At 38.0% G+C, this 18480-nt stretch overlaps 1 protein-coding gene across 3 annotated transcripts in view; it reads right to left on the reverse strand.

The window, feature by feature from the left end:
* IARS1 (isoleucyl-tRNA synthetase 1) overlaps window positions 1-18480 on the reverse strand; it is a 68807-nt gene that overhangs the window by 35543 nt on the left and 14784 nt on the right. For 2 of the 3 annotated variants that reach the window (XM_015874661.3, XM_085517029.1), the window contains exons 10-14: window positions 17156-17216; window positions 15674-15769; window positions 11119-11241; window positions 9644-9735; window positions 7453-7551 (exon numbers count right to left, since the gene is read on the reverse strand). In XM_015874661.3, the coding sequence (XP_015730147.2) occupies window positions 7453-7551; window positions 9644-9735; window positions 11119-11241; window positions 15674-15769; window positions 17156-17216 (471 nt within the window). Of the gene's footprint in view, window positions 1-3987; window positions 4541-7452; window positions 7552-9643; window positions 9736-11118; window positions 11242-15673; window positions 15770-17155; window positions 17217-18480 lie in introns of those variants that run through there. The other variant, XM_085517030.1, reaches the window with a different exon arrangement.

Here is an 18480-nt window from a genome sequence, read left to right on the forward strand (position 1 = left end):
ATGCCTTTTGCAAGCAAATAATTAATTATATATATAAAGATTATATAACAGATAAGTGAAAGCAGTGCTTTTGAGGCCTCTTCAACCTTTTCTCCCAGCACCAGGAGAGTCATGAAAAAAAATGTGAGCATCACTTGGAAGAATCTACTGACATCAATGCAAGCTACTCTATCAAGCTTCCCCCATGGCGATGCAATGTGGAGGTCTGAAGACTTCTTGATGCCAACAATGTCAATGGTAGATAAAAACTAGTCATATAGAATTCATTAAATATCACTCTGAAGGTTCCACAGCTCCAGTAGTTATTTCTAGGTCTCATTTTTATTGCAGTTACCTTCTAAACGCTTCTAAAAGAAAAATATATCATAGAAATGCTCTTAAACTCAGCAATTAACATTTCACAGGGTCCTTACACAGCCTTGAAATTCAGAAGCACATGCAGGTTTTCAGAATTTCTTAGAGCAGGGCTCATTTTTATTAACTTCTCTGTAGTGACCTTAAGAGACCCTCTCCCCCAGCACCAGTGGAAACTGCACGAAGACCATTAGCATTTGCCTAACATTCCACTAATGTGGAAAACTTCCCTATACATCACTTCTAAACTAGTTTCCATTTTTCAGAAGTTGTTAGACTCTGATTAGCTGAAATTATTAGTCCCATTTAACATAGCTAGAGGCAGAAACAATCCCCCAGCGACATTCAAACACTTGGAGTTTCAGCTCTGCTTCCTCAAAACACACAAGAAAAATTAATTTGATCCCCAAAGTGGACATTAACCACAAGAAGGCACGTGGTGTTATCCCTCACTTTCTCTGAGCTACAAAAACCACAATTTACCTCTTCTGGTAAAATTGCCTGACCCTGCTGACAATTTTTAGCAGAACATAAAACACAAACCACTTCATCTACTACGAACCACATTTGAAACCATGATTTGTTACCACTTTAGAGGTGCAGTACAGAAATAACACCGACATAGCCATAAAACACAAGGAAAAGAGCCCGCATCTCAAATACATCTTGAGCTCAGCACTCAAAGAAAATGTTACTTAAAACAATTTATTCTGACCACCATAAAGTCACCACTCAGACATGGCATGGCAGATACAGCCAACAGAGAACGACTTCACTAGACAGCCACCCAGAGCAAACCCTTCCAGTCATGCATTCCTCAATCCTAGAGCCTGTTCCTTTCATTTAGTCTTACTTTGTTCAGCCACAGCTATCTCAGCATGACCTGACTTTAAAACAAATAAATCAGTCACAAAAGCATAACCCTAACCAGAGGAACCCCCACGTTCTACTCTGCTGAGAAGATAAAACAGCATTCCCAGCAATGCTATTACTAACCTGATCACTGTGCTACTGCAGCTCTAGCATCCCTTTAAGAGTTTGGGGGTGGCTATTCTCTTAATTTCTTGGTAATTTTTAACAGATAACATCTTGCCAGGTATGTATTATTACCAAAGGAAGCTTTTATCTACTCTTCCATCTACATTCTGCAGTAAGATGTTACTTGGCTAAGGAGAGCAAGGGCACATAACATGGAGAGAGAGGCTGCCCTGCAGTTAATTATGCTCCCTTCCTTCCCAATGCTGTAACTGAACAAACTTGGCCTCATCCTGAGACAGCTCTGCACTGCAATAGATCTGACAGCACACAATCTTCCTTATAATCCCCAGCTAATTTCTCCATCTGAATTCCCAAGTACACTGAGAACAGAATGGTGACTTTGAGGCTGTGATAAAACCATAAATCATTACTGATGCTGATTCCAATTTCAAGAAAATTTGGGCTAAGTTAAACCATTTACCTAAGTCCAAAAGCTAATGTAATCCCCTGAAAGAAAATGGCTGCACAAATGCAGAAGTACAGATGCTGAGCTCTGTGCACAAGGCATCCTCACAGTGTGGTTGTTTAGGAGCTTTAAGGAAAAAAACAAATACACAGAAGGCCACCCACACCAACAGTCCTACTTTACAGCACAAAAAGATACAAAAAAGCCCTTTGCCATATGCCAATACGCATGCTTTCTGCGTTTATCTGGTATCTGCCACTAATGTCCTTCAGCTGAAATGCAAAACTTTCAGGTTTATACTGAAAAGTTCACCTGAATCTGCAGTTTGGGATGACAAGGAAGGTGACAAGTGCATGCAGAGCAACTCACCGCTAATGGCACTGAATAGATTCAGACCTCAGAAAAGGTCAAGCTTCAGCAGCAAACAGTTCTAGAAGTTTTAGCAGAAATCAAAGCAGAGACTTCACTTCTAAAGGATTCCTGCTGCAGCCCCAATATCATACTGTTTGAAATGTTCCTTTTTTTTCTCCCCAACTGGCCTACAATTCGTGTTGGCTTTGACCTTCAAATTTCTCTGCAAAATGACATGGACAGGATTTTGTACTTCCTTCTCCAACATTTAGCAAGGTTGAGGAGGCTGCTGCCTCAGCAGGCTGTGAAGCTCTCAGTTCATGCTTTCAGAACAGTGTGGGATAATGGCTGTTCCTACTTCTTGGCACCCAGGACAGTGTGCTAAATAAACTTAAAGACACAGACATGGCAGCAGTTGAGAAGTGCATAGAACTGAACTTCAATACTTATTCCTATGTGTTGTGATTTGTCAAGTAATAAACTGAATGAAGGTAATCAGTTTCAACTTGCTTCAATGTAAATCTCTTCTAACATAAAAACTCCAGCTTAACAAATTAGAGAGGACAAAAATTACTCATCTGCTATAGATATGAATGTACATTTCTGATTGTTCTCATTTGATCTGAGATTCTGCTAAATTCATGCACTGCTAAGACTTCCATGCAGTGAGCTCCTTCGTCCCTTCTCAGTAGCTACTCTTTTTCTTAGTGTTGAATCAAGACCCTACATGATAAACAAAATAAGACAAAGACCAATATAAATTCAGACCCTAAACTGCATTTACTAGCATACCACAAGAGAAACCATTTTACTTGACCTACAAAGTCTATGTCCTACAGAGCATTCAGAGTACACAAGCAAGTGAGCATGGATTTGATTTGAACATTTGAAATTAGCTGAAAAACAGTCCCAAGAGAGTCAGACTGATAAGCAGAAAAACAGCAAGAATTAGGAAATCCTATGACAGATCAGCATCGATGCCTTTGGTTCTGAGAAGGTGGCCCCCAAATTATCCTTTCATTTGGCAGGAAAGATAGTAGGCAACCAAGTTGCAACAGCAAAACCAAAGCTGGCTAAGTAGTTACCTCACATCATTTCATAAAAATATGTACAAGTATATTTAAATCCATAACAATACCTGTTTTTATTTTCTTTATTAACTGATCCTTAGAAGACTCAGTGTCTTCAGTTCCATTATACTAATCTGCTCTTATAACAAGCACCCTTCAACATGCCCTCAAGTTGATTCTTAACGGTTTCTACTTCAAGGAGATAAAATAAAGCAACTATTTGTGCCCTTTTAACACGCTAATTAGTAGCAATACTATATCATAAACCTAATTAAAACTCCCGGGTTCAGGGTTGGGGAAACAGGGAGGAAGGGGGAGCAAAGAGGAAAGGTCAGCTGCCTGCAAAGCTCATTTCCCACTGCAGCAGACAGTTTCTCCTCCCCAGTTCATGAAATCTTATTATAACGGTGCACAGCCACACATCCCAGACAAGGTAGGGTTGCTTCCATCAGTATAAAATAATTTTCTGCCTATGTGCTGCTTACATTTGCTAAATTAATAGTGTTCTCAATCATTTTGATATACCAATGTTTTTCTGCAGTCTTTTATCATGGTTCCCATAGCAACAAACACTTTAGCGTGAGACTGCAATGCTGCTGCAGACTGCATCATAACCATCCTGTCAGCAGCACACAGCTGCCTGACAAGTCAAGATTAAGTGAAGCCACAACCTCCAGTTCTGTGATACATTTACATTTTAAAAAGCCTGTTATCTTATTTGTATGACTCAGACAACATGCTAATTGCTATAAAAATTCTTAACCTTACCTATGAAGGTAAAAGTCCCAGTATTCTGAAGCTGGAGAGGTAGGAAGCTTTTGCCATAGCTCTTGCTGCAGTTTCCCATGGAACATTCTGACTTCATGGTTACTGAGTACTTTTATATTTCCAAGTTTTTAGTGCCATATATTTGCAACCTTTTAATGGTGTCAGACATTTAACATGCTGCACATGTGGATGGATTTACCAGCTGTCTAAGCACAACTGCCTGGTGAACCGATATTTGGAGTTTCTGGCTCAAGAAAAGCCTTATTTCATAAACAACACACTTGTGATGACCACTCACTGCGACCAAAAAGATACTTGCTGGATTTATAACAAAACAATCTCTGCTCATGAGGCTCTGAGAGGAAACAGCAAAATTAGGACACAGCAGAACATGAGCTATCAAGACCAATTGACACAAGCCTTAAAGTTCACTTTCAATCCTCAGCCGTGTCTGATAACAGCCAGCAATGAAACCTTCTGACTTGCACTGCCCTAAATCAGACAACCGCAAGGCAAACCCTGCAGTCATTTTTCCCTTACCTCCTTCTGCAGGCATTTTACATCGCGAAATGCTGCCATCTACTGCCTGTAAATTGCTGTACACTTCACACCAGCATGGAGACCATTCATCACTATTCACAGCTCCTAACTAAGCGTAGTCCATGATTCAAAAAGAAGAGTGAAAATTACAAGATCATGTTAAAGAAAAAAAAAACAAAAAACCTGGTGCACAGAAAACACGCATTTAAAACTGTTCAGCACTCATTTATATTAAGCTAGCATAGAAAATACCCTATTAAACATAGAAAACAACCCATCTTCCAACATCATCCTACAACTGTATCATAATTTAAGTTCTATCACTCCTGCTTCAGTGTCAGACTTCTCACCTGCACAAAGACATACAAGCGTGGCTGAAGAAACATCAGCATCCCACTGCTGAGGTGGCCCTACACTCTGCACCACCAATCAGCAAGGGCTGATCACACAAGACAGGCATAAATTGTGATTAGATGGCACCTTTTGAAAGGTGGGAGACAGTCTGTTGTTCAGCAGATAAGCAGACTGACCAAAGACTGGAAAGTTCAAATCAAAGCCTCTCAGAAGATGAATGCGTCTGAGTGATGGACGTGAAGATACTTGTTCTTGGGGTGCTTGAAAAGGAACAGCATGGAGCATGGAAAATCCACACTTTTAAAAACGGATGTTAACTTCTGGCAAGAAAGCCCATTGCATGCACTCCTAATAGTATTTTCATTAATCACTTAAATTGTTAGCTCTTAAAAATCAAGAAAGAATCTCTCTTAGAACCAATACATCACATCCTTTATTAGTGTTTGAAATTTTCAGTGCCAAGAAAAGGCAAGAACAAAAGCTTTGGCTACTTTGAAGTCTGTCACATCTGCTTTCCTTCCAGTGATGCTCATTTTTCCACTATATGGAGTGCTGTAAATCTTGGGTAAACAATGTCAGAACCATGCAATGGTCTCTAACACTGAACACCAGCCAACAGTTGGAAGTAACATACTTCAGTTACTTCAGGAATCAACTCCTCACTTGGAGGTGGGTTTCCTTGTTGTGTTTTTCCACTTGTTTGTTTCTTAAAATTTCACAGCTGAAATGTAAATACAAGCCCAAAGTATTCAGAACCCTTCCTATCATCTATAAGAAGATGCTTTGCAAAGTACCAGAAGTGTGAACTGCATTAGTTCAGAAACATATGCTACATTAATTCATTCTTTACACTAAGTTATACATCTGCAACTTGTAACAAACTTGAATGGTGACAGCAGGAATTAGTCCTACATTACACAACAGAACTTAAGGTGGCATGGTTTAGTTTCCTGACAGCAGTGATGCAGCAAATGCTCTTTCAACAAATCATTAGAGTTATAAGGCTAAATCCAATCCTCAGACACCAGGGACCCAGCTTCGGTTCTGCACCTAATGCTCCTCATCAACATCACATGAAACTAAGGCCTGACAGTGCTGGACAAGATGGATTTACCCTGCTACAGCTCAAGTATCACTGTAGTAAGCTGCTTGAATATAAAATTCCATTTTTATTATTTCCTGTTTTAATAATCTCTTCTGCAAATTCTGTGGGGAGAAAATTCAAGAAGGGATTTCAGACTATGGACTGAAACTCAGTCTCCTAATTACTGCTACAATGCCATGCTTTCAGCATTTCCTGCCCAAGGAACTTCCACTCTGACAAAGGTAAGGCTGGGAGAAAGAAAGGATTTTTATTTGGTTTATTATGTATTAAAAACATAATAAAGTAAAATCTAAAAAAAGGTGCTGGCACACTGTGATCTTTCTTGTAAGCTACAGTTGAGTTTGAAGAATGGAGATACAGCTGTTGCCTTTAATAAATTTTGAGTGACTATGGCTTTATCAGTAGGTTAATTCATTAAAAAACTAATTAAAAAAATCAATCAACTTGGAAAGTTTGTCCAACTCTGTTTAATCTACTTCATCATAAAGGGTATCTATAAAAAGTGCAGCTATTCTTGAGGGACAATATACCTATCAGTCATTTACAGGAACAAAAAAAGCAGTGCAGTCAAACTCATTCCGCAAAGGTTAATATAGTCTGAAAAGCATTTATCCCAATTTTCTCATTTTCCAGGACACACTGAAGCCCCAGAGAGTCCAAAAATAATTTATTTATTTATTTTAAAGCAAGGTATTATTCCTGTGACACTTCAGTAGTTCAGGTCTCTTCAAAAGCAAAAAGTAGGCTTGGGGAAGGATGGACTCCCCAATATGATGAATATTGAAGAATATGAAATTCTCATTGTCAACTTAAAAAGTTATATCAATTGTGGCTGGGATGTATTTCAAGAACATATGAATAAATCCTCTAAAGTAATGCATTTTTCATTTAAAAAGCCGGATTTTGAAAGTCATCTCTATGCAAGAGATGCCATCACATTTTCAGGCTACTACTAAGGAAATCACATTCTGAAAATACATTCTGATACTTTTTGTTTTTAATAAAACATTTCTCATGCCTCACTTCTCAGAATCATGTCAAACAACCTGAGGATACTTTTAATGATCTTGTATCCCAGTTCACCATCAACTTTAGGCTTTAACTTTACTGTTCTACTGAACTCAACCACAATTACACTCTAAAATATATTTCTTACTGAATTCTATACAAACAAAGAATAACTTCTGAAAAGCAAGAATGGAAGAAAACACAAACATATTCACGCATAGGGCTGATGAGCAGCGAAGCAGGTTATCTGTTCATGCCAGGATTGCTTTATCGGTTTGAGATCCATTCGTGAAACCCAAGATAAAGTGCTATTTAAAACCAGTTACCAGCCATGCTTCAACAGCATTGGCTCAAAGACAGAATGGAAATATGATGGAAATCAGCAACAGGAACGGTGACAAAGAGCTTTGTACAGGTCCCTCCTCTCAAAGGAACAAAACATATGTAGGAGACATTACCAGTAGCATTGGGCATTATTCTCCAGTAGCTTCTCCACCATGTGCTCTACTCTTACGAACCAGCTTGGCACAGCTTTGTATATTAACGGAGTATCTGACCTGTAATAGGAAGGTGAAGGGGAAGGGGCAAAAAGAAAAAGCCACATTATTTATCAAGTATATTTAAAAAAAAAAAAAACAGTTCTGTATATGACAGATGTCATTGTACACATTCTGATCTCATTGTACACTTCCTGAAACATTATCACAATAACAAAGGGTGTTTTGCTTTTAATAACACACTGTTACTCTTCCATGAGCTACCATTTCAGTACGCCTAAGAAAAATCCTTCATACAACAACTAAACGAGTTTTTATAGCACAAGAAATCACGAGAACGAACTACACTTGAATTTTACATTTATGTTGCTATGTAGTACAAAAATAAGAACTTCATCCAGTATTTAAATGTGTTATTTAAGTCCTCAAGGTGACAACATTCTGTTAGGTTTTGTTGGTTGTTTGCTTTTTTTTTTTTTACATGCACATCTCCAACCTGACAAGCCAGAAAACATGATATATTATTACAATTTCTATTTAAAAGAGTAAGTCATTTAGACTTGTTATAGTATCAGGATGATGAAGAAAGAGCAGAAAGCATCACATTGAGGGCACAACCACTAAAAGCAGAAAAAAAATTAACACAAATAACATATATTAGCAATTTAAGAAAATTTGCTCTTCTCCAAGGGTAAAACAAAACTTCACAGCACATGCTAAAGCCTAACAGCCACCTATTCAGTCTCACAGCACCATCCTATCACACACAGAGATGAATTCTGATTAGTCAAGACCAGCACAGCCTTTGGGGAACACCAGTGGCAGCATGTTTCCTTAGATGTGTGTCCTTTAGAACTTTATCAGAGCTAGAGAAGCACCTGAGCAAACAGCCTGTTCCTTAGCAGTGATACAAAACCAGCTCCCTCTGAAACGTAACCTTTGTAGATGAAAAGATCAGCAATAACATTCTTTGTGCACACTATATGCTCCAATCAATACTTTTTTCACTCTGGACTGTACAGAGATTTAGAACAACTTACTGTGATCTATTTTCTTTTAATTTCAGAAGTAAATGATAGATTACTGACCACATGCCCTTAAAGAATGCTGCTTGGTCTTTGCTATCAATGGCTTAAAAAAGCAAAACCCTGTTTGAGTTGGAGACTGAGCTTCAACAGTGTTAATTCCTAATAGGATGACACACAGTAGCTACCACGGACATCTGGCTGTAAGCTTGTTACCTTTGTTACTTTCCACAGTTGTTGAATCACTTCCTTTCAGAGCTCTTAAACCACTACCTAGACCATACAAGCATTCAGCTTAGCAAGATCTCACAAGTCCGTAGAGCAGTTTTGGCTAATCATTTTCATTTTCAACAATTCCAATAAAGGAGAATTCTGGCTAGAAATCCTCTACTGTGTGCTCATTTAGGTGACACCATTGCCCTCACCTTTAAATTTTCAACTTTAGTTAACAGAAAATAACTGCATAACATTACAACAAGGCAATTAAAAGAAGGATCCTTTGATGACACGCAAAAAGAGAAGATAACATACTTGGGATCCAACAACTCACTGGTTCCAGAGAAAAACATGAAAAAATAGTACAATAAAAGTAGGAAAACCCGATTTCAAAGTTCTCTTACATTAATCAAAATAGCTTATAACCAGGTTTGAAGTCAGGACTACTCTTCTACTTTTAGTATATTCCAATTATGGTTTGATTTCTGATGGAAGTGAAATGAGATATTAAAAGTAGATTCCATTATTCTGCACTTCCCACCAGATAATTTGCTGCTAGGTGCTGCCTGCAACTTATCATCAATCAACAAGAATGTCAACAGGGTGGCAGGATTAAGTATGTTCTACAGCTCCTACATTTCTATGTAAGTTTCTTTCAGAAGGCCATGACTGCGTATTCGAGTTGCTACAAAGAAAATAAAAGCACTGCTTGGGTTTGGCTGCGCTTTAAAAGCTGGTAAGACTTGAAGGACCAAACCAAAATTGTAGCTACTCTAATTCAGTAAACTTGATTCCTTTTACTTTTAGAAGTAAAACCAAGGAAGTAAAGTGAGGGGGAAAAGGAGGCAAACCTCAAGACGTTCCTCAGTTACAACACTCAGTCTTAAAGCCATAAGCACTTCTCTCCTTACCTCCAGCAGAACGGATAGCTGTGTTTATAAGTGCTGCTGTGAACCAGCCTGCCTTTCTCCTTCAGTAATTTAATGATGTTCTTATCTGCATCCTGAAACAAAAGAGGAAAGGAGGAAAGAAGTTTTCCTTGGATAACAAATCTCACCATTTCAGTAAGCTATGACGAGATTCATCATATATCTAACCAAAAAAAAATAAGCAGCAAGTAATTCAATACCTACACACAAAATCCCCAGTATTGCATTTAATTCATACATTTACTGCAGAGGCACTGTGAAATATTATATTTGAAATGTTATTTACTTTCCAAATCCTTATACAGATCAGTCTGTTTTCCCCTTAGCTTTTTTCCCCCTCACATACACTGAATTGTGTAGAACTTAATTTTTTCTGTAGCACTGATACACACCAGAACTTGCAATATTAAATCTTTGATTAAGTCTTCTGATTTTCCAGTAGAAATCCACAAAGTGCCTTTTATCTGATGTTCAGAAATCACTGTAACACATTCCTCTAAAATGTGATTACAGTTACAGAAGCTACAGCATCTTCTGTTACACCTGACAGGATTTACAGTTTAAGCTGGGACTGAAAGCTGTACAATAAGAGTTAAAGGCAACCGGTGTCAACATGAGACTAAGAAAGGAAAAGAAAATTAAAGTATACAAAGATTGTTTTTTATTATATTGCAATATTCACAATCTAAAAAAGAATTCACCATTATAAGAACGTTCTTCAAGTTCAGATTTCTATCAGCAAGAAGCTAAAAATGCTGCCTCCACTACCCCCTTATTTGCCTCACTATACAAGAAGCAAGGATAGCTGTTTGACTTCAAATACAAGACTTTAAGCCTGTTCAATTGGAACAGGCCATCAAATTGTAACAGTGGGAAAACATGACTGAAAAACTATTTATTTACCAAGTGTATAGGCATTCATTTTTACAGATTTGCTTGTAATAATCTAGAGTTCCTCTGGGTCTCCTTTCACATGGACTCTCCTTCATCAATTAGCAAGTCAATTTGTGTTGCAACATGTCTCACAAGTGGGAAAAATGACTGGATTTCTCTTTATTAAGAAACTGTATTAACCGATCCGGCTGGTATAAACTTAATTATGATATCTGTGAATTCAGTCAGCATCCAAAGGCAAGGCAGGCACACTTACCAAGAGACTGCATACATAACATTTCTGTAGGAAACCAGCAAAAAGAGTAACTTTGCTGCTACTAATGTAAATAAACACACCTCTTCCCTTTCATTACAAGGTACACAATGCTAGTCACGTTTCAAGTTTGGTTTTTCTTCAGATATTTTAATAAAGAAATCTGCCATTGTTGTACTTGTTAATAGACATTTTGATTTCTCAAGAGGCACATTGAAGACAGAGGCATTAAGGCAAAGATAAGAACCCTTCTAAAGCTCACAAGCTGTCTTGACTGAAGGAGTAATTTCCTATCTCCAGACTCACTGACCTTCACATACTGTCCAGCAAAGTCGGTCACTTCAGCTGTGAAGCATCCTGATGCATCAACAGGACAAACTGGGACAGAATCTTTCTGAATAATATTAAAATCCATACAGACTCTGTAATCATCCTACAAAAGATACAAGTGCTTAGTTATAGAAGAACATTACAAAATATATATATATATATATATATATTGAATAAGAAACATGATGACTGGGTAAGAACAGTGAAATACTCAGTTTTCACTTTACCAAATATATGCTTAAAAATGTTATTTTACACAATCGTACTTTTATTCATTACAGGAATTAGGATTTCTTCAGTGTTATGTGCACTTTCTTCTGTCAAAACATATACATAAATATACACACGTTTCTATATGGAGATGACATGTTGTATTAATCAATCTTATTCTGAAATTACACATAAGAAATCCCTACTTCTGAATTTGTAAATGATCTGAAGTCTTTAAATCTGTATTTCTCAATACTTTGGGCCCATAGGCAGCAATACTGACCAAGCACCACACATGGACAACATCACAGACTATTTTCTTGGCCAGCTCGTTTAATTTTTTAATTTCCTGTAGCAGTAAGGAGCACAAAGGGAAAAAAAAAAAAAAAAGAAAAAAAAAAAGAAAAAAAGCCTTCGGGGCAAGAAAGTCACTGAAAGCTTTTCAGAAACGTAACTAAGAACCAGTGGTACCTTCAAAAGGAAAGATCAGAACAAAATCATAAGGGGGTTAGCAAAGTTCAGATTCCAATTTCAAGCTTGAAGTGAATGTAAACACATCTTAACCAATTACTATTCCAGATTATCCACCTTAGCCTGAAGTTGAGATTATATTATTAGGGATTGGAGAGGAAGGGAGAGCAAGGAGATTGCAGATTAAAATGTCTCAATACATTTGCAGAATCACATAATTTTCTTTCCTCAAAGAGCAAGATCCTGCCTAAGCCAGCATAAGGCAGGTTGTGAGTCTTACAAGTTCCTGTACCTCAGCCCTGACCAAATGGGGAGCCAACCACTGAATGCAGGGACAGAAATTGAAGGGTTTTGTTGTGGTGTGAAATGGAACCTACAGTGACCCTGCCTATCTAAACTGCTGTGGTTGAATTTTTAGACTCCTGCTTGCTTAGAGCTCATTTACCTTTGATGAAACACGCACACAACAGCTACTTCATAGGAGCTGCGCTCTAAAGTAAGCTGTCCTCTTTGATCAAGGAGATCTTATCTGAATAAAGTGATCAAATAAGTGCTAAATAAGCAAGCAGCTAGCTGAATTCTCCCTTCACAAAGGCAACCAATACTGGCAAGCCAACACCAGGTGGGACAAAGCAAGGTTTCCAGATCCTCTCTGCAGTCTTCCTCCTGCATCTTCAGCACTACCAACCAGCCCCCTCAAGCCAGGTCAGCTAAATATTGCCAAGTGGATCCACATTGTATTTCATAGAACATGCTGAAACTCATCCACAGCAATAGAGAAGTTAACTGCTTCGAGTACCAATGCATCATGTGCAGAAATGAAACCTCATCCCTGTTATATCACCCAATTACTCTACAGATGACAGTTTCTGTCCACTTTTCAGTTACTGTGGACAACCATCACAATTCTTCAGCCTCCATTTGGTCAACCAGCTACTACAGTCAATAGATGACTTAAGACAAGCCTGTTCTTAGTTGACTTTTCACCAGCTATTACTGCTGAGATACAGCAAGCAGACTGCAGCATTAATTTGTAGGCCAGATGACAGAACTAACGTCAACCCTGATTTGGCAATGAACTGTAAAAGGCTTTGAAGAAGCAGCCAGCAAAGAGTACATCAAAGCCTGGCACAATGACAACCTAGCTAAAACATAATAATGAACCTTCCACTTTGCAGGACTTAGGTCAAGAGGTGGTTCAGTTTGGTTTGCATCACCAAAGCAGTCGGCGATATATCAAGATTTTCCTTTCTTTTGAAAAGCTTGGACTTGAACGTAAAAGCTCTACAAACCAACCTTCTATTTGATTTAATGGGGACTTGTTTCAGTAATCACAATCCAAGAACACATTCAGGCACATGCAGAAAACCACAAGTGCTAAGCTTCACTGGAAAACTAAAGTAAACTTCAATTATTTCCAGGATTGAAGTCACACTGCTGGTCACTTTTGTTTTTTTTAAATGCCTGTGATAATTTATATCCTCCAGAAGATTACAAAGAGAAATCGATGCCATACTGAAAATGAGTGAAACAGAAGCTAGTAAAACCTTGAAAAAATGGCAACAGAAAAACAACTGACAAAAGGTTTACCTGTAGCACCACTTAAAAAGTGAGCGTCTTTTCAACACACTGCAAAGTAAAGGATAACACGAATGAAACTAAGAAACATCCATTTCTCTTGAGCCAAGAAAAAAATGTGATCTTATACTGCACTGCAGCTTCTCTGTGGCAAAAACATGAGACAAGACAACAAAACTACATACCCTGGAGCTAAACAAAGGTGAATTTTTACTACTGGAGAAGGAGTATCTAAGCTATCATCACAATGTCTACCAGAAAGAAGAATAAATAACCCTGCTTTCTCTGTTTATTAAAAGAACCTCCTTATACTGGGGGAAGGGACAGACAGGAGACAACACTTCTTGTAAAGGACTGTGCTCTTTTTCTCCTCTGAGCTTTATCTCCTGCTGTACTTACTCTCTTTCTTCTTCCCTATTCTCTTTTAACATACAACACTGAAGCAAGCTGCAGAGATTGCAATTAGACAGTCCTACCTATAATCAGCAGTTCTCTTTTTTGTCTAAGATCACCTTTTTAAAAATGGAAACATGTAAGTCAACACTATGTAATATTTAGTATTTTGTATTGTGCCTAATGTGATAAATTCCTGAACCTAAACAAGAGCCTTTGTGAGTCTTTCTGAATGCGAACAATCACCAGAGCATCAAAAACAGAACTCTATGTACCCCACAAGAAAAAAGCAGCAGCATCCCATACAACACATTCTACATGATCTCATTCTAAGGACAGCATCTCAGCTGACTCGGGCCCATACCACACATTGTGGAGTCTAGATGCCCCATATGGATCAATTGCTAATTTTATGATCTTGGTGTACTTTTTACTTACATAATCATTCTGTGCATCTTTCCTTCCTTTGTAACACACATACTATACTGCCATGCTTTCCAAACCCCTGATTTTAAAAAGTTAATTGCTGACTTCTCAGGAGAGATGGAATATTTCCCCTCATTCCCCCAATTCTGTGTTTATACAAGTCTTTGTGGGTTTGTAACTGAACCAAACAAGATGGCAGATAATCCTTGGACTAACTGGCCAGCTAAGCTTTCCAACAAGCTGTTTCCAGTAACTAGAAAGTACTGTGAAAATACACAACAAAGCAACACAGCAGCCAATGGAACACTTCTTCCAGAGCTCCCCTGCTATTAGCAGCCTTCCTTCTTCCATTACTCTATGTCCTTGAGTTCTTGCCTCAAAACCAAGACGGGTCTCTTCTCATCCCTCAGTTAAGACCTTGCAGGATTTAACTATAGGGGAATATCTGAGGCTCAGGTAGTGCAATATGCTTTAGATTCCTTAAGGCACTTTACCAGTCACTGTGAATTTCTCCATATATACTGCCCAGAATGATTTTAAGTTACAGTTGCATTAAGGTAGAACATCTTTTCAGATCAACGTTCATCTTGTCAAGGGAAACAGAACACCACAGCAGATGCATCCCTCAAAAAATGCAGCAAAAAAGGACAGAGAAAGATGAGATATTTCACATGAATACAAAGAGGCCTATTATTAATGCCAATGGTTTCTGGAAACTATAATACAGCTTGCAGTACAGGAACTGCTAATTGCTGGACATTGGCAGTTATAACAGGTTTTCTGAGGGCATCTTTGGATTTAATGGTTGAAAACAAGACACTATACAAAAAAAGACAATGGATCTAAACTAGTGCTGCTAATTCCTATGTGTAAAAGCTGATGAAATGCATGAAAAAAAATCCCTCTTAACCTTTCCAAGAACAGACTGAGGGGAAAAAAATATAAAGTTGCTCAGTAGACAGAAAAAAGAATGGAGTGCAATAAAGGATAAAGCCTCAAGAAAGAAAAAAGCACCCAAAACACTTTTACAGGTATTCCAAATACACAACAAGTAACAAAACTGACAGATTGAAGAGGGGCAGCGTACAGAGCAGAACTACAGCTACCATCCAAAATTATCACTTTAAGCAAGTTTTTCTATCAACGTTAGCAGATCATTTATTCCTGAAGCTGTAAATCTAGACTTGATACAGCTAAGTCCAATGACAATTGGAAGTGAATGCACTTTACATACCACAGCAGTAACTAAAACCAGGGACTTCTGAAATCTCCACTCTAACATACAAGGGGCACAAGTGTAGGTAAGAGCTCCCTAGAACACAATGCTACCTACATTTCTAAGTAGCATATTGGTTATGAAATCAAGTAACACTCCACTGTCAGTTCATAGTAGCTGGAAAGCCAGGCCACGTGTATGAGAAAAAAATGAACATAAAAGACAAGTAAATCATACTCACAGCACCAAAATAGGGGGCTTGATGAACAACACCTGTGCCTTCTTCCTCCTTCACATAATTGTCTACTAATACAGTAAAGGCACCATTATCTTTGCACTGTAACACAAAAATATGCTTTTCATATATACAGCAAAACAGAATTCTTAAGAATGCTGGAAAACTACTGGTAGTCACAACGGCATCAGAAATAAATGACACACATTAAGACATGACACTCCTAACTTCATGTATTTATTTCCCACAGTAAAGACACTTGGACACTTCATTTCAGCAGCATCAACTTTGATTAAATTTAAGATCTCTCCATAAGGCTGTAGAGTCTATTCATCTTCAAGTCACACCTCTTCACAAAGTTCTGTGTTTAACAGAATACAAATGAGCACACTTGTGTCAATGAGAATACATTCAAGGCAGCTACAGGCATTCACTTTGCAGAAGTTTCCTTGCATTTTTACACTGGAAGGTACTGGAAACTGCACCTTCTTAATATATATATTTGCAGTGTGTTCACATAGTTATTTTTTGTTATCCACAGACTAGTTTCTACTCCTTAATGCACAAGTGGTAAAAAAAAAAAAAAAAAGAAAAGGACTGCAAACTGTCACAGCTCAATCAGATATGAGATATGTTACAAAATATTTGGCACGTCCTGAAGAGAAATATTTTGGGATAAAACACCCATTGTAAGAAAAATCGGTCTATGTCCATCTGTTCCTTAGGAAGCACAGCAGGACTCAGAACCGTTAATCCATTCTGATCCTTTATACCTGCAGTCCAGTTTATCAGATTCAGCTTAGCTTCTGACCTTCCTCTAGAAATAACAGGTCCTGCTGCCTACAGAGGTTTCCACAGCTTTGCTGACTTCAGCACATGCTTCAGCACAGAATGCAGACATGAACGATTGAATCTCTTGCCTGAGCTAACAACCTGCTTGTCCAGCAGGACTGCAATCCCTTCCAACTCTTTGATGAATTTAACCAATTTTCAGTAAGCATCGTTTTTGTATTACTAATACATAGTCCTCTACCCTGTCTCTTATTACTATTTATATTACTATATACCATAGCAACACAATCTATAGTGCTACAATCTACAGGAGACTTATACAGCATTTAAATGCTGCACAGTCAATCCATCTCATAAATATGAAGTCTGTGGAATTTAAAGGTAAAAGACACAAGCTCACCAGGTACAAGGCAGAGAGAATACTGCTTATTCAGTAGCACTTACAGAAAGTCCTGCAGTAATCTGAACTCATACTACTATTCACCACTCAATTCTTACTCTGGGTGTATTTATAACTTAAGGAAAAAATGTAATAGCCTTCTGTTTTTCAACCTTTCACCAGCATTTTGAACTACTTGAATAAAACCTGAGTTTTCTGATTAGGACACAGGGTTTATATAATACAAGCAAGTCATGCTGTGAAACATTTTGCCTTTTGTCATTGCGTGCTATGACAAACACCCAACTCCATCTTACCTGAATAAAATACTCAAAGAGTGGTTTATACTTCTTGCCTTTTAGAACAATGCCAGGAAACCTGAAGAGAGAAAAAAAAAATTGTGAAAAACACAAATGAACAACTTGAAATTGTTTGGTCCACTATTAGGGGAGGGCTTTCCCTTATTTCCCCCATATGTAACAGAATCTGACTGCCTAAACTTCCCGTTTCTACACCTCTTTGACAACTTAGATGAAAACAACGTCTTAATCCATCTCTGCTAACAGAGAACAGGTACACTTCTAACCAATGGCCTTCCAATGAAGCAATCATTGTAAACTGACATAGGAAGAAAGCATTAAGAGTTTATTTCTCGTAAAGCTCTGGGTAAGGAGGTTCTGGATATAACACAATAACAAAGCACTATAAGCTCAGCATGTTCAACAGAACTAAATAAGCACTGTTCCAAAATATCTAGAAGCTGTATGTACAAAAGATGCTGCTTCTGAGAATTACAACGTTTAAATCCTAGATAACTTATACTCACTCTATAATTATATATATATATATATAAAATTCCCAAGGGTATCTCAGAAGATCTGATACAGACAGGACACACTGAGGAACCAAGCCAATCAAGAAGAGATACAGGCTGTAGATTTGGCTCTCTTCAGGCTTCCAACTACAGATGACAAAGATGATGACTGGGTTGCTCACAACTCTCCTAAAAAGGCTTGGATTTTCTATTTCACAAAGAAGTCTGGCTTAACCACAGCCTCATCAAGAAGACGAGATACCTCTCTAGACATGCCACAGCTGTGGTCGTTCCCTATACTCTTCCTGATTTACATCCACATCTTCCAAAACCAATGGTCAAACCATGCAACATTTGACTACTTGAAAGTGAAAAACTGCTTGAAAACTTTTCCACTGTACAAAAAGAAACTCAATATTTAATGCCAAGTTAAAGAGCATGTCTCCTCAGCTTGGCATACACAATATCCACCAGGAAAGGGGGATACTTCTATTTTAAGGCACAGCTTCATAGATGGTTTAAGTATTTCACAATACAAACAGCTTTCGGAATGTTTGAGGTGCTCAATCAGGATCAGATGAGAAAACAACATCCTAGTGCTCAGCCATACAGATGTGGGAGTATTCAGACACAGAACATCAAGTACTAGAACCACCCACAGTGAAGTGAAAGGGGTGAAAGGGTTTTGGATCACATTCCTGATATTTTCCTTTTGATTTCTCAGATATTTTGTTATCTAAGTCCTGAACTTGAAGCTGGAAGTTTATACACTGCCACCTTCTTGTGCCCTAAGTTATACTACTAAAGGAGACAAGCTTAACATCACCA

This window comes from Coturnix japonica, chromosome 15, assembly GCF_054131305.1.
Source record: "Coturnix japonica strain WE chromosome 15, WE-NBRP24, whole genome shotgun sequence".
In the NCBI taxonomy this organism is placed as follows: domain Eukaryota; kingdom Metazoa; phylum Chordata; class Aves; order Galliformes; family Phasianidae; genus Coturnix; species Coturnix japonica.